An 18,738-nucleotide genomic window follows, 5' to 3' on the forward strand; every position below is an offset into this window, starting at 1 on the left:
GCACTTGCCAAGCAGCTATTTAACTTTTGTTCCAGCTTAGTCCTTGGTGATGGAAACAAACTGTTGGTGTGTTACCTGCAAGTGCCAGCTTCTGCATTGGGGAAGGGGAAGAAGGATCCATCACTTATTTCCTTTCCTTATGAGCCCCCATAAAAATAAATTTTTGCATAAGGGGCATTAAAAAGTTAAGTCCTAGGAGGTTATGAGGAGTACTCCCTCTTTTTTTTTTTTTTATACTATTAGATGGACATATATGTGCTTATGTTTGATGAAAGCTTTTAAACTTGAACTAAGCCAAAGTGCAGAGTCAGCTTTTGATACCCCCACCTAAAAAAATAAAAATAATAATAAAAAAACCCCACAACACCAAAACAACCCCACAAACTAAAAAAAAACCAAAACAAGCCCCCAAACCCAACCCCTGCAAGAAGTAATTTCGCATTCCACCGTGTTTTGCGAACCTCCCGTCCCCCGCACATCAATGTCTGTCTTTCCCGTTCCCCGCAGGCTCCGGGCCGCTTCTCCCCGCCGTGAGCGGAGCCCGGCCCCGGGGCGGACCCGCCGCCCGCCCACAGCCCCGCCGCCGGCGGGGTCAGGGCTCGGGCAGGCCTCGCCTCCCGCCCGCCCCCGCCATCTTAAGCCGCTACGCGCCGGGCGGGGGGCGAGGGTGGGGGCCGCCGCGCCACCTGAGGGGATGGCGGCGGCCGACACGGGCGGGTGGACGTGGCTGCTGCGGGCACCCACCGCCACCGAGCTGCTGCTGGCGGCCCTGTGCTGGCTGGGCTGCTACTGGCTGCTGCGGGGGCGGCGGCGGGCGCTGCCGGGGCTGCCGCCGGGCCCGGCGCCCTGGCCGCTGGTGGGCAACTTCGCCTTCGCCCTGCTGCCGCCGCCGCTGCTGAGGCGGTGGGCGGTGGAGGTGCGGGGCGGCGGCCGGGGCTCCCCCGCCTTCTCCCCTCACGTCTTCCTCACCGGCCTCACCAAGATGTACGGCAGCGTCTTCCGCCTCTTCGTGGGCAGCCGCCCCTTCATCGTCCTCAACACCTTCGGGGCGGTGCGGGAGGCGCTGGTGCAGAAGGCGGAGGTGTTCAGCGACCGGCCCTCCGTCCCCATCGTCCTCATGATCACCCGCAAGAAGGGTAAGGGGGGGCTCCCCACGGGCCTGGGCCCGCCCCGGCTGCCGGGGGGGCTGGCGGGCTGCTGGGCCTGCCTGGGCTGCCGGGGCGGGCGGCGCTCGGCGAGGATGTCGAGCGGGAGCTACTGGGGGGTTGGTGGCCGCCGCGCCGAAATGGATGAGTTCAGTGCCGTGGATGGCGGGCTGGGCCGTCTGCTTGTTTCTCCGCTAGCGGTGCGTGTCCCTTGCCCTGCTGGTGGCAGAAAAGGGTGACTCGCAGCATCCCCGCCGCGTGTGCCACGGGCCACATCGCCGGCGCCGAGATGCCTCGTCCCTTTCCCTCCGCTTGCGGTAAAGCGAATGGCGTTTGTGCAGGGATTTTTAGCAACAGCCGGTCTGTCACCGAGGGGCTTTCTGATTTTAGCTGTATCGGAAGAAATTTCGAGTGCTTCGGCAGCGGTACGAAGTACCTGTGCGCTGCCCCGTGCCTTATTCTGCTTGTCAGAACTTACTGAGCACATCTGTTTGTTTTGGTTTTTTTTAGTTTGGTTTGGTTTTTTTTTGTTTGTTTGTTTTTAATAGGTCAGAGGAGAGTTTACTAGCTTTCAACAAAAACCAAAAGGGCTTTGGGAGTTCAGACGCGTGATGGCTGTACCACAGTTAGAATTTCTTCACGTTTAGTCTTTAGGTCTGTTACAGATCTCGGTGTTTGTGGAAAACTACTTTTCCTCTTTCAGTTTAGGAGGGCTGGCCCAGGAGGCTTGTTAATGTGCTAACGGTGTGCATGTGCTAACGGTCTTGTGAAACTTGTTTGTCTTTTTTTTTTTTTTTCCCCCCGGAGGCCAGAGAAATCTATTGGTTAAGTGCCTGAAACTTTTTATCTTCAATTTCTTACTGTACCAGAATTACCCCAGCAAAGATAAGAGGAAAGCGAGGGACCTAGATCGTGTTTAATAAAAAGCAATCAGGTGCCATTGCTGTAATTGGTTTAAAGAATAAAAGAAATAAAAGGTTAATGATACTGGTTTAATGATATTGGTCTGAGACAGATCTCACTGTCATGTAGTTGTTGTTATAGTGTATGAATGTTTTTAGGTACAGTACATTTAGCAAGGACTGGGGGAGGAAAGGGGAAGAGCACTTAGACATTAGATCAATTTTAGCGGTGCTATAAAACTGCATGTTCAGGCTCACAGTGGATTTATTTTTCCTTGATTGCTGTGAATTTTGTATGTTCTCTGTTAGACTTTTTTGAACACGGTGACACAAGAGCAGCCAGGACAGCTAGCAGCTTCCACGGCTGGATGCTCCAGGGGAGTCATAGAATCATAGAATCACCTAGGTTGGAAGGGACCTTTCAGATCATCTGGTCCAACCATCGTCAACGTAACTCTGACAAAAACCATCACTAAACCATATCTCGAAGCACTATGTGTACCCATCTTTTAAATCCCTCCAGGGATGGTGCCACAACCACTTCCCTGGGCAGCCTGTTCCAATGCTTGATAACCCTTTCAGTGTAAAAATTTTTCCTAATATCAAGTCTAAACCTCCCCTGGCACAACTTGAGGCTGTTTCCTCTTGTCCTATCACTTGTTACTTGGGAGAAGAGACCGACCCCCACCTCTCTACAGCCTCCTTTCAGGTAGTTGTAGAGAGCAATAAGGTCTCCCCTCAGCCTCCTTTTCTCCATCATAAACAACCCCAGCTCCCTCAGCCTTGTTCTCCAGACCCCTCACCAGCTTCATTGCCCTTCTCTGGACACCCTCCAGCACCTCAATGTCTTTTTTATGGTGAGGGACCCAAAACCGAACACAGTACTCGAGGTGGGGCCTCACCAGTGCTGAGTACAGGGGGTGATCACTTCCCTAGTCCTACTCACCTCACTGTTCCTGATACAGGCCAGGATGCTGTTGGCCTTCTTGGCCACCTGGGCACGCTGCTGGCTCATACTCAGCCTGCAGTCGAACAACACCCCGAGGTCCTTTCCCGGCAGGCAGCTCTCCAGCCACTCTTCCCCAGTCCCATAGTGCTGCATGGGGTTGTTGTGACCCAAGTGCAGGACACAGCACTTGGCCTTGTTGAATCTCATACCATTGGCCTCGGCCCATCAATCCAGCCTGTCCAGATCCCTCTGCAACGCCTTTCTGTCCTCAAACAGGTTGACAGTCCCACCCAACTTGGTGTCATCTGCAAACTTACTGAGGGCGCACTCAATCCCCTCATCCAGATCATTGATAAAGATATTAAAGAGAACTGGCCCCAATACCAAACCTTGGGGAGCACCACTCGTGACACTTTTGACTTTTCAAGTTAAAAGTGTCAGGAGCCTGTTGCCCGGAGTGTGCTGCGGCCAAGTGCGGGGACTGTGCCTGACTGTTCTGCACTGCGGCAGGGACATTATGTTGCTTTACATTTAGTTTTATCTGGAAGGTCACCAGAGCTGCACCCAGGCAGGGGGGACTGTTAAATGAGGGCTGCCCAGTTGACTGTGGAATGTACCGAGCTTGCGTTTGCTGGCGCAAGTTGAATTGCCGCAGATGTGAGGGTATTGTAGAATGCACCACAGGGGTAGCATGTTCTGAAAAGGGAAACAGGGAAAAGGGAAGAGTAAGTGAATGCAGGCAGCAGGGCCTGCTTGGCCCCTGTGTGAGGAGGGTCTCCAAAAGCCACTGGAAGTCACCGCTGCTCTCAGTGGGCTGACCTGGGTGTAGTGGTGGCATGTAGGAGACGACCGAACCTCTGCAATGCTGCCTTTGTGCTACTGGGAAGGCAGTTGCTGCAGAACCTGTGGGGTAAGATATGAGAAATACGTGTTTTCTGAAAGCTTTGTGTTTTGGTTTTGGTGTTCTGGGTTTTTTTTATGGTGTAGGTACAGTGTAAATTTCTAACCTCAGTTTTCAGATATTCCCCATCCCTGGAAGTGTTCAAGGCCAGGCTGGATGGCGCTTTGAGCACCCTGGTCTAGTGGGAGGTGTCCCTGCCCATGGCAGGGGGGTTGGAAATAGATGATCTTTAAGGTCCCTTCCAACTCTAACTGTTCTATGAGTCTATGAAAGCTCTGGGCTAACGTGTTTCTTTTTGTGTGGTTCATGGAGGAGGTGGATGGGTTACAATACTCAAACTGGTAGCCTCTTACGTTTGGTCTGTGAGCCTCCCGTGCTTAGTTTCAGGAGTTCGTGGGTGAGACGTTGCCAAGGATCAGGGCAGTGACAGTTGTGTTCGTAGGAAACTAGGAAAGGAATTGATAGAAGCAGGATGATTATGTAACCTCTGATCTACCACTCATGACTTGGGTACTACAACGCCGGGACGCATTGAGTCAGTAAGCATCCATTTCAGATTCATAGAATTTTGTTCTGTAAACAAACTACCTGGTGTAAACTTGTGGGGCTATTTTCTTTTAAGCTACGTTTTCTGTCATAGTTTTGTCTTTACTCTAAGCCGACCTGCAGGGTATGTTATGGAGAAAAGAGGGTCTTATCTCAACTGTGTGTGGCTCTATTGCCTGTAAGACGCAAATTAAATATTGTGCCCAGGGGAGAGCAAGTACAAGTATCAGAAATGGCAAATTCTGCATTTCAACAACATGAAGGGAGGCCTTCTTGGCTGGGTGGGAAGTGCGGTGAGAAGGGAGAAGGCAGAGGTCAGTTCTTACCTGCAGGCTTCTACACATACACCTGTGGAAGGAGAAATACTACATTGGTGAGAAAGAGTAGGTTTTGGCATTTTTGGTTTAGTAAAGCATTTTTGTATTCTATAGCTATGAGAGGTAGCAAAGACTCAGTCCATAGAGCGTGTGGAGTCTGAGTGGTCATCTGCCGTTATAATCCTGCCCTGTGCACATCCAGATGTGGACAATAGACAATACAGACATCAAATGTCATTAAATGTTGTGAATTCTGCATTTGTCAGTGTTCCCAGTATTGCAGCAACACTAAAGCTACCAATGAGAAACTGGCGGGGTGGGAGTTAGCCTTTGCCAGAACTTGCTTCTCATAAGGATTTGAATTTTTCAAGTAAAAACTTTTTGGTTTTTTGTGTGTGTGTTGCTTTGTTGGTTGTATTGAAAGATTTTCATTATCAGTTCATAGAAATTAGCCCTCTGTTATGAGCGTGAAGTCCTGATTATTCTGGGTTCTTGTTGCTTTGGAATTTTTTATTGTATTTTCTTCAGGGGTTTTGTTTTATTTTGTTTTTGGGTTTTTTGTTTGTTTTGTTTGTTGTTGTTTTGAGTTTTTTTAGGAATACAGTTGTCTGTGCTGGATATGTTGACTTTTCATGTCACACAGAGATTAAGTACGATTCCATTATTACTGCCTGACAGTGATCCAGTTCGCAGTTTTCTTTCTTCTCTTATCTCTGTTATTTGCTCTTCTTCGTCCTTACCCTGTCTACTATGTTATTCTTTCCCAATTTGCAAATCAATTATTAGTATTCTGCAGTAGTTTGGGGTTTCGGGACTCCAGAGGACATAATGCCATGCAGCCATGCCCTGTGCAGGACTGCTGGAGGGACTCTCTGAGTGCAGGGACATTTGTCAGTGGTGTTAGCCTTCCTGTGTGGTCGGGAGCGTCTTTTTTACATTCAAGACAGTAGGTCTGGTTTTTTTTTATGAAGGTGTTTGGATCCTAAAACTAATTTTCTTAATGACAGAAAGGGGAAGAGACTGTGCATCTATAGTTTGTTTTGGAGATACTTGTTGTGGGATAGAAATAGTGATAACATTGTTTTGTTCCAAGAAATCCACATTTCTTCTCCAGTCACAAACCCTGAAACCCCAAGTAGCTTCTTGGCCAAATTCAGACCCAAATAAGCCCCTTTTTTTACCTACCCTACTTGAGGACACCAGCGCTACCAGGAAACATCACTTGAGAAAGGGAATCTGAAAAGTTTTTTGTTCTCTTTTTGAAGTGCCAGGGAGCAGATATTTGAATAGATTTCCTAACAAGTGTCTTCATGCAGAGAAGATGAAGTTCAGCTGATTCTCAGCTTGTTCTGACTCTTCATAATGTTATGCTTATTTTGGTTAGGGCTTTTGAAGCTAGGTCATGCGTTTGTATTCTTTGGTCTGTCATCCCTTCTATGAGTAGATAATGTAATCAGAAAATCTGGCTAGAAAGTTTACCAGCTTTATGTTGCACCAAACTATTTATACCTTTGGGATTGTAGACCCTTCTGCTTACAGTTATCTCATTTACATGTCTGCAGATTTCTGTTTCTAGCTATTATGGATCTCTTACTTGTTTATTCTCCTTTTTGCATTAGGGGCTATGAACGTTAAGTTGAAATAGAAATGTAGGTAGTGTTAAGTATTGAAACACGGTGTACCTTTCTGTTGCTAATTTCTTATGACTGTTTCTCTTTCTTTTAAATTTGACATAAAGATTTGCAGTTGACGGAAGAGTGGATGTTGCTTTTATAAAGTGACTTTTTTTTTTCCCAGAAAAAAAACCACCTGGTGTCACTTTACTAGAAGAACAAAAGCAGAAGTAGCCTGTGTTTTGATAACTTTAAACTTTCTCAGGTTAACCACGGAGTACATTAGAAATAGCAGGTTGTGTATTTTGTTACGCTGAGATATCTTGGGATATCTTTTGGGCGGTCTGTTAATTCAACAAAAGAGATGTTTCTGTTTGCAAGTGAGTAATACTTATACTCGAAACTAAGGGATTTAATTTAAGTGGTGTTTCATAATGACACAATCATGCAGAACACCTACGTGCCTAGAGGCATCAAAACTGTTGAGATGCAAATCAAGCAGGTTTTTGCCAAGTGTCTCTGAACCTGTCTTCACCTTCCCAGTTTGTTTGCAGCATGCATATCCTGCATTTTGATTATAAGTTAAAGAAAAACCTTGCTTGTGATAGAAATATGTACACATGCAAACAGTATTGAGAAGTTTGTGTAATGTGAAGGGGAAAAGAAACGCAAACTGGTTTGTGTTGCAGTATCGTCTGTTCTGCCTCCCTGAAGGAATTCGAGTCTCGGGACATTAAGGAGAAAAGGCTATAGTAAATATATGTCCCAGAGTAACAGTTCCTACAAAATTGTTATTATTTGTACTAAGGCATCTACAGTACCTTTTCTCTATCCATTAGTGTCTTGCAAAGACTAATACTGATGTAACTGTTATATTCATTTCACTGGTTGGGAAAAGGAGGGACAGGATTTCCCTAAGCTGTTACAAAGAAGCTTGTGTTCTTTAGCTCCTAGTGCTTGGGATAGATTTGCTATGTATTGTTTCCTTCTCTTCTGGCTCTTGTGTTGCAGGCCTCTCTATTTCGTCTCGAAAATAGAGCATTTTGGTTTCAGACTCTCCCTTTCTCTTCCAGGTGTTATTTTTGCACCTTATGGCCCTGTCTGGAAGCAACAGAGGAAATTCTCTCTCTCAACACTGCGTCATTTTGGAGTAGGAAGACACAGCTTAGAGCCTAAAATCATTGAGGAACTGAAGTTTATAAAGGAGGAAATGTTGAAGCATGGAAAGGATTCATTTAATCCCTTTCCAATCATTCGCAATGCAGTGTCCAATGTTATCTGTTCCATGGCCTTTGGCAAGCGTTTTAACTACGAAGATGTTGAGTTCAAGACGATGCTGAAGAACATGGCCCGTGCACTAGAGCTAAGTGTGAACAGCTATATGATCCTGGTCAATATCTGCCCTTGGCTGTACTACCTTCCCTTTGGGCCTTTCCGGGAACTTAGGAAAACAGAATTAGATATTACTGCTTTTCTAAAGAAAATAATTGCACAGCACAGGGACACACTGGATACAGCAAATCCCAGGGACTTCATTGATATGTACTTCATCCATGCGGAAGAAGAAAAGAACAACAAGGAGAGCAGTTTTAATGAAGACTACCTATTTTTTATCATTGGTGACCTCTTCATCGCAGGCACAGACACTACTTCCAACACATTACTGTGGTGCTTGCTCTACATGTCTCTTTACCCAGAAGTACAAGGTAAGGCTATTTTTATTCTAGGTGTTTTATTCCAAACTGTAAAGCTCTAGACGAATGTTCAGAAACAGAAGGAAACAGCAGCAGTAGAGAAGTCATTTGGAGTGCAAATAGTACATGTGTACATGTAATTTGAAAAGTTAATATGTAATCAGACATCTATCCTGCTCTGCTATGATGATCTCTAGGTTAGTGCTATATAGTAACTATCTAAATTGCCTTTTAGTCTACACATTTCTTCTGTTTTGGGACAACTTTATTTTTCCCAAGCAATTCCAGGGAACTTCAGCGTGTTTCAAAAGCTTTGGCAATTGTGGTATTCCAGGCTTATAGTAGTAATAGAAGATATGTGAGTTACCTCATATCTCAGTTTTAAGGTCTGCTTTTATGCCTCCCTAGTGGAGGGATGTGGGAAAGTGAAGCGCTACCCACGGTAGAGGAAGATCAAATTAGAGACAGTTTAAGCAAATTGGACTTACACAAGTCCATGACACCAGCTGCTCGATGTCATTGCAAGGCCTTTCCCCATCAGTCTTGAACGGTCATGGCAGTTGGGTAGGTTGCTGGTGATGGTGGGGGGAGGAAAATCACGTGAAGCATGTGGCCCCTGAGGAGAGGCAGAAGTTCAGTGTTAGGGAAAGATGACTGCGGGGAGACCTTATGCTGTCTACAACTACCTGATGAGAAGATGCTAAGGAGATGGAGACCATCTCCTCTGAGGTGTGCAGTGGAGGGAAGAGAAGCAGCAGACAGTCTACAACAAGAAAATTCTGATCAGATACTAGGAAAAAAAATTCCCTGTGAAGATAGCAAGGGTTGCAACAGATTGACCCGAGAGTTAGCAGAATCTTTGATTGTGGGTGTATTCAAAACTCAGTGGGGTATGACCCTGAGTGGTCTGATCTACCTTCAGAATTGGATCTAACTTGGAAGATAACTTTGCTTTGAGTAAGGGTTTAGATCAGATGAACTCCGGAGGTTCCTTGCAACCCAAATTATTCAATGGTGCTGTGGTCCGATTACTATTTGTGACAGAGTTCTAGAGAATGACTTGTAGGTTTTTGTGGATATAAAAAATACCAGTGGTGCTGGGGAGGATACAATATTAAAATAGTACTTGCTAGAGTTGCACTTCAGGACTTCTTAGGATAAGTTTCCATCACCGAAGACTTAAAATTAATTTTGGTTAAATATTTCTCTATGCTGAGTCTTGTTAGAGTACATGTGGTTGTCTTTTTACAATACATGTGGTTGCAAAGCCAGCATTTTCATTAGTACTATTTAGCAAATTTAGATGGTTGAATTTAAGAAGAACAAAGCAATTGATTTATTAATTTATCATCAGCTTCTCCTAATGTCCTCCATAGCAACTGATTTCCACTGGAAAGATTGTCAAGTATGTGTGGACTGGAAACCTTGACAGGATGGACAGAGTCTACTTTGGTAATTCTACCTCAGTTTATAGTAGTGAAACATTTCCCCAAGAGACCGCTGCTTTGCACAGACTTCTTGCTAAGGTCTCTAAGAACAATATAAACCTGGAATACTTTTATCAAGTATTTGAGATTTTGAAGTTTTCATGTGCTGCAGCTATTTTGCAAATAAGCAAATAGGTACTTGTTTACAGCACCTGTCTGTCTGGAGTAATCTCTTTAAATAGGTCAAGATCGTAGTTTATTGCAAAAAACCAAACAAATTGTTGGGCAAAGCTTTCAAAATAGGGCATCAGTTCAGTATATGGGAGAGAGAGTCCACTGGGGACAAATGTAAAATAAAATTTTATTGCATAGGCTTATTCTTTTATTTTTAGTGGTCGTGTGTTATCACTGCTTGACTTGATATGCAGTTACATGAATTAGATATGTTCTAAATTACACAAATGAGATTTAGAAGAGTTTTGTGTTTGTTTGTTTTTTTTTTAAACCCCTTTTCCTACTGCCTGGTACCGTACATGCATGTGCTAGTCAGTTTTCTCTCTTCTGCTGATCTCTAACAGTTGTGTTGCCTATCTTTGATTTCCCCTTTCCTTATATTGTGGCTGTTGTCAAACAACATAAATAAGATCAGTAGTTCAGAGTGTGTCACTTAGCAGTGCAATGTGATTCTCTCACTTCTAGCACCCCATTCCTTATGTGTCATGATTGCCTGGGAGTCATCTATGGGCCTCTTTTTTTTTTTTTTTTTTTTTTTTCTCCTGGTAATACATATCTCTTAACGCCTAAAGGAAGTACCTGAATTGTGTAACTTTCAGCAGTAGCAAATGTTGCAGATATGGAAGGGCAAATGAAGGGCTATCAGGGGAAAAAAATCAGAAAGAATGTATTTGTCTGTGGAAGCCAGTTTTGCTTTTTACATGGAAAAAGAGAAAGGTGGGTGTGTGCATGCATACAGGGAGGCAGTGGGGAGTATTTGGTTTGGTCTGTTCCCTAACTTGGTTTTGGTCTTTGTGTTCTGAAGATCTGTGAGATTTTTAGATATTTAAATACATGAAATGTAATGGAGCAGTTCAAATAACAGTCTGTGTTTTTGCAGTTGGTAATGCGAGCAGCAATTTGGCTGCTTTCTGTATAGTTCCACATACCTTTACAAACTTGGAAGAAATGTTGTTCAGTGTAAAATGCTGGTGTGACATTTGGCATGAGACAGTCTCTTTTTTTTGTTGTTTTTTTAATACTGAAAATTTTACTCGTTTAAATTACTGTGGACGTGCACACCTGAATACAGGGCTATAATGTGCCATTAAAAAAAATAGCAAAACCCCACAAAGCAGGTGCTTGAGAGCCACACCATTAGCACATCCCTTGCTGTCGAGGTATTTTTTACTGTGTGTTCATTTGAGAACTTGTTTTCGTAGCAGACCCAGTAGGTGGCAGCAACTCTTCATGGAATACAGTTTGTACGGTATTTCTGAATGCAGAGAAATTTCTCTGAAAACAGAGAAATTTTTTTTGCACTGAGCTTTTATTTAATGTTGAATCAGTGCTAAGGAGAGAAAAGGGCAGAAACTCAGAGTATCAGCAACCTGATACTGAATTCTGATTCTGCATCTTGGAAAAGGCAAGCAAGACAACCACAAAATATTCATGATGTCAAGGGTAAAAAATGAAAACTGACTTTCATTATTTTTGATTAAAGGGTAGTTTTGAAGTCTTCTCTTTCAAGAGTGTCTTTTATACTGTGTATCTAGATTTCAAGTTACCTGGAAGAAAAGGCGCATCATCCTGTACATGGGTGAAGCAAATCTTGCATCTTGGAAACCTCTAGGAAGAGAATTACTTGTATGCTGAGCCTTTAGTGAGAGGAAAGGGGCAAAAAACTACTTTGACACTTTGTGCCTCACGTGAACGAGAGGGGAGATAAGCTTGTTAACTTTGGTTTTCCTCTGCAGAAGGGCTGTGTCGGGGAAGGAGCATCTGCTGCTGCCTTTTGGGGGAACTGGGAAATAGCTGAGTTTAGGTTCTGTGAATAGAAAGTAGGAAACAAGAACAAGTTAAATGACTTCAACATTTGCAGTAACAGCACCATAATTCCTGCTCCAGAATGAAGTATCTAAAGCAGCTGCATGAAAAGCTTTCCCATCTCTTTACCACCTTTCCCAGTTCTGAGAACTGGATTTCCCCAGCGACAGAGGTCAGGTCAGGCACACGCTACATGCAGTCTCTTTTTGTTCTTTTTTTTGTAATGCAGGCCAGAAGTTTGATGTTTTCACCATTCAAATTACTGTATAGTTAAACTCTTCAACTAAGATTATGAATACATTTGGGACTGGACCAGAACTTTTCCTGTACTTTTCCAATACCGAAGTGCTAGCAATGTCTGTTGTCTCAGTAGCTTTACTCTTGAGAGTTACCAAGATGGTGCTTGGTTATTTTGTTCTTAACTGAGACCATTCTTGAGGCTTATGGTGGTGTAGTTATTTCAGCTAGGGATCACGTCTTGCAGTCATTTTTGATAAATCTGTGTAAACAATGAAGCATAGGCAAATGAAATTGAGATGATGTCTTCTCACATATTGTACATCTTTTTTTTTTTTTTTTTTTTTTTTTTCTGAATCCCGTTGAATAGAGAAGGTTCATGCAGAAATTGAAGCAGTTCTAGGACGTGACAAAGTTCCCTCTCTTACCCACAAGGCTCAAATGCCCTTCACAGAGGCAACCATTATGGAAGTGCAGAGGATGACTGCAGTTGTTCCCCTTTCTATTCCTCGAATGGCCTCAGAAACTGCTGGTAAGCGTTTGTAGAGACTTGTTAATACAGCGTTTCTTTTGTGCATGAAGATCTGATGGGGCATCTAGTGAGAATTTACAAAGACCTCATGTTAGACATGTAACCCAAGCATGGAAAATGGCATTTATAGAGAGTAGATGGGGTTGAGATACTCCTCTATTTAAGCAGCATGCCTGACCTAACATCCAGAAGTTTTCTAACTTAGAGCCCTTTCTTTTCTGGGGGTCAGCTTGTGTTGATCAACGTGCTTAGTGGTAGTTGGCAGCTGAGATTCCACCTTTGCACCTGAAACAGCAGAGTTGTTTTTGGTCATCTGACACAGAGGTCTGAAAACATCAATTCGGAGCAATCGGTTTGCTAAAGCTTGAAAGGCTTCTACCATTGAGCTCCACATCTACGGAAAAGAATAATAAATATCTTTTTCCAGATTGTCTTGGTGACTATACATTCTCATAAACATAGCTGAGAACTGGGTAAAGTGAATGGGAGGTAGCAATACTTGACTTTCAAACCCAGTACTGAACTGATACGCTTTTTTAAAATGTTTTGGCTTGCAGGACAGTGATGTGCAACAAGTTGAAATGAGATTAGTCACTTCAAAACCTTTTTGTCATAACAGTTCAAAACCTGTCCCTCTTCCTTACCTCCATGTTCATTGTGTCGGGGCTCTGTGACGGGACAGGAACAGGAGGAAACTGCGTCTCAGCGCTTCCGTGCAGCAGGGTGCATTTCTAACGATTGCGGCTGCCTTTTCCCTGCAGGATGCTGTTGGTGTAACTTGATGTCTTTCCAGCTGCTCTGGCCTTGCATGATTCTGACCCAGGCAGGCCAGCAGAGATCACCTTTGCCTTAAGCTGCTGCTACATTTGCAGCCCACAGCTAGGGATCCATATAATTTTTGTGACATCTTCTAGTTGTCTTTTTAATAAGTCTCCTATATTCTAGCAACTTGTCAGATCCTCTGTCTCTGTGCTTTTGTTTAAAGTGCTGCAGGGATATACTATTCCGAAGGGCAGTGTGATCGTGCCCAACTTGTGGTCAGTACACAGAGATCCTAACATTTGGGAGAAACCAGATGAATTTCAACCATCAAGATTTCTGGATGAGAATGGACAGCTAATTAAGAAAGAGGCATTCATTCCTTTTGGAATGGGTAAGATATCCACATACCATCGTAGATGGTTGGGGGTGGTGGTGGTGTCTCAAGCGTAGGGCCTGGGAGGTGTGAGATGTAAAAGTTGTGCATAGGGCCAAGTACAGAAGTTGTTTTATTATTACAGTTGGTGGCTTGCAAAACAGATTGGGTTCCTAAAGTCTCTAGTTGCCAGGCAGAAATGAGGAATTACAAATTGTCCTTTGATAATACTTCTGCTGTGGATGTATGTGCTGTTAATATGAAGCAGTACAGCTGAGCAAGGCTTAGACTGAAATACAGGAGACCAAAGCTTCAGGGTTCATGCTTAATAGTAGCTTGAGCCTTTCTGTGTTTGGACTATGTAGCATAGGAATTGCATGTGTGTTAACAAATGGATCAACAGTATGAAACCAGTAACACGTCTCTTCTAACTGTTCTTTAGGTAAACGTGTGTGCATGGGAGAGCAGTTGGCAAAAATGGAGCTGTTCTTAATTTTTGCAAGTCTAATGCAAAGTTTTACCTTTTTGTATCCTGAAAATGCTGCAAAGCCATCTATGGATGGAAGGTTTGGTCTAACTTTAGCTCCATGCCCATTCAATATAATAGCTTTGAAGAAATGATACAACATCAAAGAAGATTAAACAAAGAAATACTGCACTTTTAAAACCCAGCTTTATTTTGTTTCCAGCTTATTTTGTTACTTTCTTTACAGAAAAACACCAACCACATAGGCTTTCATAGTCAGTGAGAACGATCCATTTACACTTCTGGAAATAAAAGATTTTTTTTGTCAGCTGTTGCATTCCATAAATGAACTGACAGCATAGTTTGCAATTTGATATTAAAACTTGCTGGGCTTGTCCCTTCTGTCTATAAGCTATTACTGTCATTTTGTCAAATATTAATTATGGGAGAACGGTCCAAAACATCTGCTAATGCTTTAGCAAATAGTCATTGTTATTTTGGTAAAAGTAGTACATAAACATTTAGTTTACCAAATGACTGAAGGACATCGTCTAATATCAAAAGGATTAATGAATGAGAGGCTATTAGCGTTTTCTGTGTAAAGAAACATTATAACTAAGCTTAAATAATAACAAATACTTTAGGGAAATGACTAAATGATGCTTCTTTTAACCTTGGTGGATTCTTTCTTGCAAGTAACTCATAGGTGTAGATTGGATCAAATCAATCTGTATTCCTGGATCCTGTTTATATCAGGGCTCGCTATAAACAATCAGTTACCAACTCTAAACCCCCAGGCTCGGAGGCCAAGTGAATCCTTGAAATTACCCTGTTCTTAACATGAAAGGGGTGTGCAGCGTCTGGATGCAGATGTTTTATCTCAGAGTATAAATGAGAGCAGATTTCCCTAACAAGAAACAGAAGTCTGTTCTCTGTGGTGCCAAGCAGATATTCAAGATGACATCTGTGCTGCCACTTCACATTCGCTGTTTTCCCCACGTCAGCAGTGACATCTTGTTCTCTGGTTGCAGCCTGGATGAGACCAACAGCCCGCTCATTGGGGAAAACTCTAAATGCATAATCCTGAATTTGGGGCTTGCACTCAGGTTTTTCATATACAGGCACTGTGGACAATACTGCCACAACCTGTTTGGTTTTGGGAACTGGAGTCTTATTTCAAATACGTCACTACAGATACAGGTCTTATACATTTAGGCATGGAACATGAGGAATCTGACAAACTTGAGGTTTGAGTATAAAGGCTTTCTCTGTTATCTTCTATATGGAGTAAAAAGATCTGTAGTTCATTCAGTATTAAGTGTTTCAGTACCTTCCTCTCTTCACATGCAGAATCTTAGTGCTGTTGAAGCTTAGTGCGCTGTTGAACCAATTGCCAAGGAAAGCTTGTTCTTAGGTGTTTTGGAAGAGGGCAGTCAGTCTTGCCTTTTATTTGAAAGATCTCTCAAACATCGAAAGTGATCTTTTGGAGGACATGTAACAATTTCTAAATAATTGTTCTTAGTCATCCTTAAATCTCTTTTATATACCTTTTGATCTAACAGAATTTCGTATCAGATGAAATAATATATACTCTTCTAAGGAATTCCTCCCCCGCCCCTTATTGGAGATCTAGAGAACAGTAGCAGTCCTCCTAATGCCAAGTTTACAAGAGCAGAATGTGAAATTGACTGTAAAGTGGAATTGGGTATTCCACAGCAGAAACTAAACCTAAATTGTAAAAGAAGAGTCAGCTCTTCAGCTTAAATTAACCTCTGGTTTTGTCACTTTTTAACTTGAAGTTTTAAAAGCCAGATAGTGCCTAGCGAAGACTGTAAGATACTTGTTTTGGATTAAATTAAGGGTTTCTGTTAGGTGTTTTGAACAACAGAGTGGCTTTATTTCTGAATGATGTATTTGGTTGGTCAGGTACCCTGCTGTTTGTGTGAGAACTTCCTGTTCTTACATGGGCTAACTTTTGACTTTATAGGTTAGCCCGTGCTCATGTTAAATTTTTTCTTTGTATGAAATTTTTGAAAACCGCATAGCACAATAAAAAGTAGAGTTTGGTACCAATGTTAGAAAACTTGCACTAGATGTTGACAGTATTGGAGTAATAAGCTCTTATTTCTTTATGTTTTCCAATGAATAAATAGACTCTGTGTACTTTCGTCTGGAAATTCTTAAAATGATAATGCTTAATTGCAAAGCTAAAATTAAGTGCTGATAATATTTATCTTTCTGTTGAAATGCCTCTTTAAGCACCATAATGATGTTGGTGTGCAACTGATCACTTTTTTATAAAATACCTGTCCTTTTAATCAATGAGGACACATTTGAAAAGCACTTTAGTTGGTTGGGTTTTTTTTTTTTTTTTACAGATTCCAAAGAAGACACTATTCACACAATTCCAAAGTATGTGGAGTCGTACATATTTGTGCTCGTTTTGCCTGCTGTGTTTAGTTTAAAATGTCATCTTTGAAAACTATCCTTCAAAAATTATCCTTCTACAAATAGTACTTTGAGATGCGGTTTTTGATGATACCTATAATCAAATGTTGCATAGTGTGACAAGCTAAAAACACTGGTGCGAAGGTGGAACCATGTCACTGTCTGCCAGAATGCAAGATGGTGTTGGAAATGACAGTAAAGACCTGCCTTTCATGCCTTCCAGATGCACTGAAATTTTCACAGGATGCCATGAAAGTAGCTAAACAATAGCATAAAAGCAACAAAATGTTTGTGGTTTTAAAAATGTGTTGCCATCTTTGGTAAACTTTAAGTAAAGTGGTAGCAGATTTGGTTTGTATTTGTAAATGTATTCTTCCCCTCCCTTTTTTTAGCAGAGGAAGCATCTCAAATGCCTTATTGAAAAATGTATGTTTTATATAAGTGGATGGCTATTTCTGAATGCTGAAAATTTAATTTCTGAAAATGACTTCAGACTTTGCTTCAGTGTAAGTTTATTTTTAATAAAGTAATTCCCAAATAAGTGTTGTATAGTCATTTCAACGAGTTCCACTTGTTGACTAAGCTTGTGGTGGTCGGTGTTTTACATCTTACAAAGAAAGCTTTTGAGTGAGATGTTACAAAATGTTTTGGATGAGGAGTGAAGGAGGTGGGGGAATAAAGTGATACTGGGAAAATATAATGCCAGGCATGTTACAAGCAAATGATAGAGTCTGATCATTCTCTCAGTGCAGTTTGAAAAACACTGTTATTCAGAATAAAAGGGGAGAAGAGTAGAGATAAGGAAGATAAACGGGTGAATGAGTTGCCACCAGGAGGAGATGCACAGTCTGAGGAACGAGGCGGGAAAGAAAACCGTGGGCAGAGTCAAGGTGTAGTTTTGTTGAACTCCTGGTGTAGAGGGATGGGAGAGCGGAGGGAAGGGGGTGCCCAGGGAGAGCCTGGGGTGAGGGGCAGGGAGCTGGGGCCTCTGGCCTGGAGGGAGCCCAGGGAGAGGCAGGAGATCCTTGCGGACAGAAGGGGTTGGCCGAGCAGGAGACAACTGGAGTGCTTATGGGGAAGGAGTGGGTGTGAGCGCTGGTGTGTACGGAGAGATGGGTGCGCCAGAGCAACAGCTGTATGTGGAAATTCTGTCTTCAACCCTGCAGTTAGGCTGCAGTTAACTTGGCATGGTGCTATATTTTAGTGAATTTCATTAATTACCTGCTCAGTTGTCATTTGTATAGACAAGGAACAGTAACTGAGTCTCCGTTCAGCTAAAGCTGTCCTCACTCATCTGCTGCTGCCAGATGAAGCTGAGTGAGGAAAGGGGAATTTTTTGCATTGCGCTTTTGGTACAAAGTGCAGAGGTATGAGAATATTCTGCTTCTTTTTTTTGAAGAAAACAAGTTGCTTAATGTTTACCCTGATGCTGACTCAAGTAGCATACACTGCAATTGCCGTGTTGTCAGCTGTTGCTGACTTGAAGTGCCAGTCCGTTCTGATGATAAAGGAATTAGATGGAAAATGATAGCGGTCTGTATCTGATATGATTCAGCCATTAGTATTTGTAAAGGAAGGAACTGATTTTTTTATTTGTTTGTTTATGTCCTGGTTTGAGTGACACAGGACTCATTTCTCTTTAATGCCTGGGGAAACCGCACTTTTAGAAGACTCCAGTGTCTGAATATGTGAAAATATTTACTTTATAGCCAACTTTGGTATGTGGTTTCAAGGTCTTGGTGTCTTTAAGCTTGCCAGGTGTGGGGATGAGGAGCGAGGCCTGGGCACGTGACCCAGGCTGGCCAACAGGATTATTTCATACCATGAACGGCACTTTCAGTATAAATTAGAAACTTTGCTGCGTTCTCTCCCTTGATGGCTGTGATCCTGAGCACTCCTTGCCCCAGTGCCGGGCCCCTGAGCCCTTCCCTTCCTCCCGAAGTCGTAGCGCTCGCAGTGTCCGACGTTTGCTGTCCACTGCTGGGAGTGCACAGCTTCCTGCTGATAGAATTGGCTGAGTATAATCTTTGTATATTTTATATTGGTATCGGGATCAATACTGGTTCTTCAGTGTTATTAATGTTAATTATCTAGTCTTATCCTATTAAATCTATTTATATTTCAACCTTCATGTTTCCTTGGTTTTCCCCAGTTCCCTTTCCCGGGCAGGGAGGTGACAGAATAATTGTCTAAACAGCAATAAATTGTTGTGGGTTTCTCAAACCGTAACAGCTCACTATATAGTCTGTGCTGGCCTGAAAACAAAATCCCCTCCTCGTTTGGAAACACTCTTACTACGGCCCGCTTCTCACGTTGAGAAAATGAGCTGCTGCAGCAGGAAGGTGAACGCTTTGAAGGCATTTGACCTCCGCTGCGAAGGGCAGAC

The 18,738-nt window shown here is 42.8% G+C and overlaps 1 protein-coding gene across 1 annotated transcript; it reads left to right on the top strand.

Annotated features, from left to right (window-relative positions):
* Window positions 1-679: 679 nt before the first annotated feature.
* Window positions 680-16,893, top strand: LOC128910490 (cytochrome P450 2U1). Its single transcript, XM_054203790.1, has 5 exons — window positions 680-1,136; window positions 7,447-8,079; window positions 12,142-12,303; window positions 13,289-13,456; window positions 13,881-16,893. Exons 1-5 carry the CDS (start codon window positions 695-697, stop codon window positions 14,057-14,059), a joined length of 1,584 nt encoding a protein of 527 aa, XP_054059765.1. The 5' UTR covers window positions 680-694; the 3' UTR covers window positions 14,060-16,893.
* Window positions 16,894-18,738: the final 1,845 nt, after the last annotated feature.

The sequence above is a fragment of the Rissa tridactyla genome, chromosome 5 (genome assembly GCF_028500815.1).
Source record: "Rissa tridactyla isolate bRisTri1 chromosome 5, bRisTri1.patW.cur.20221130, whole genome shotgun sequence".
Classification (NCBI taxonomy): domain Eukaryota; kingdom Metazoa; phylum Chordata; class Aves; order Charadriiformes; family Laridae; genus Rissa; species Rissa tridactyla.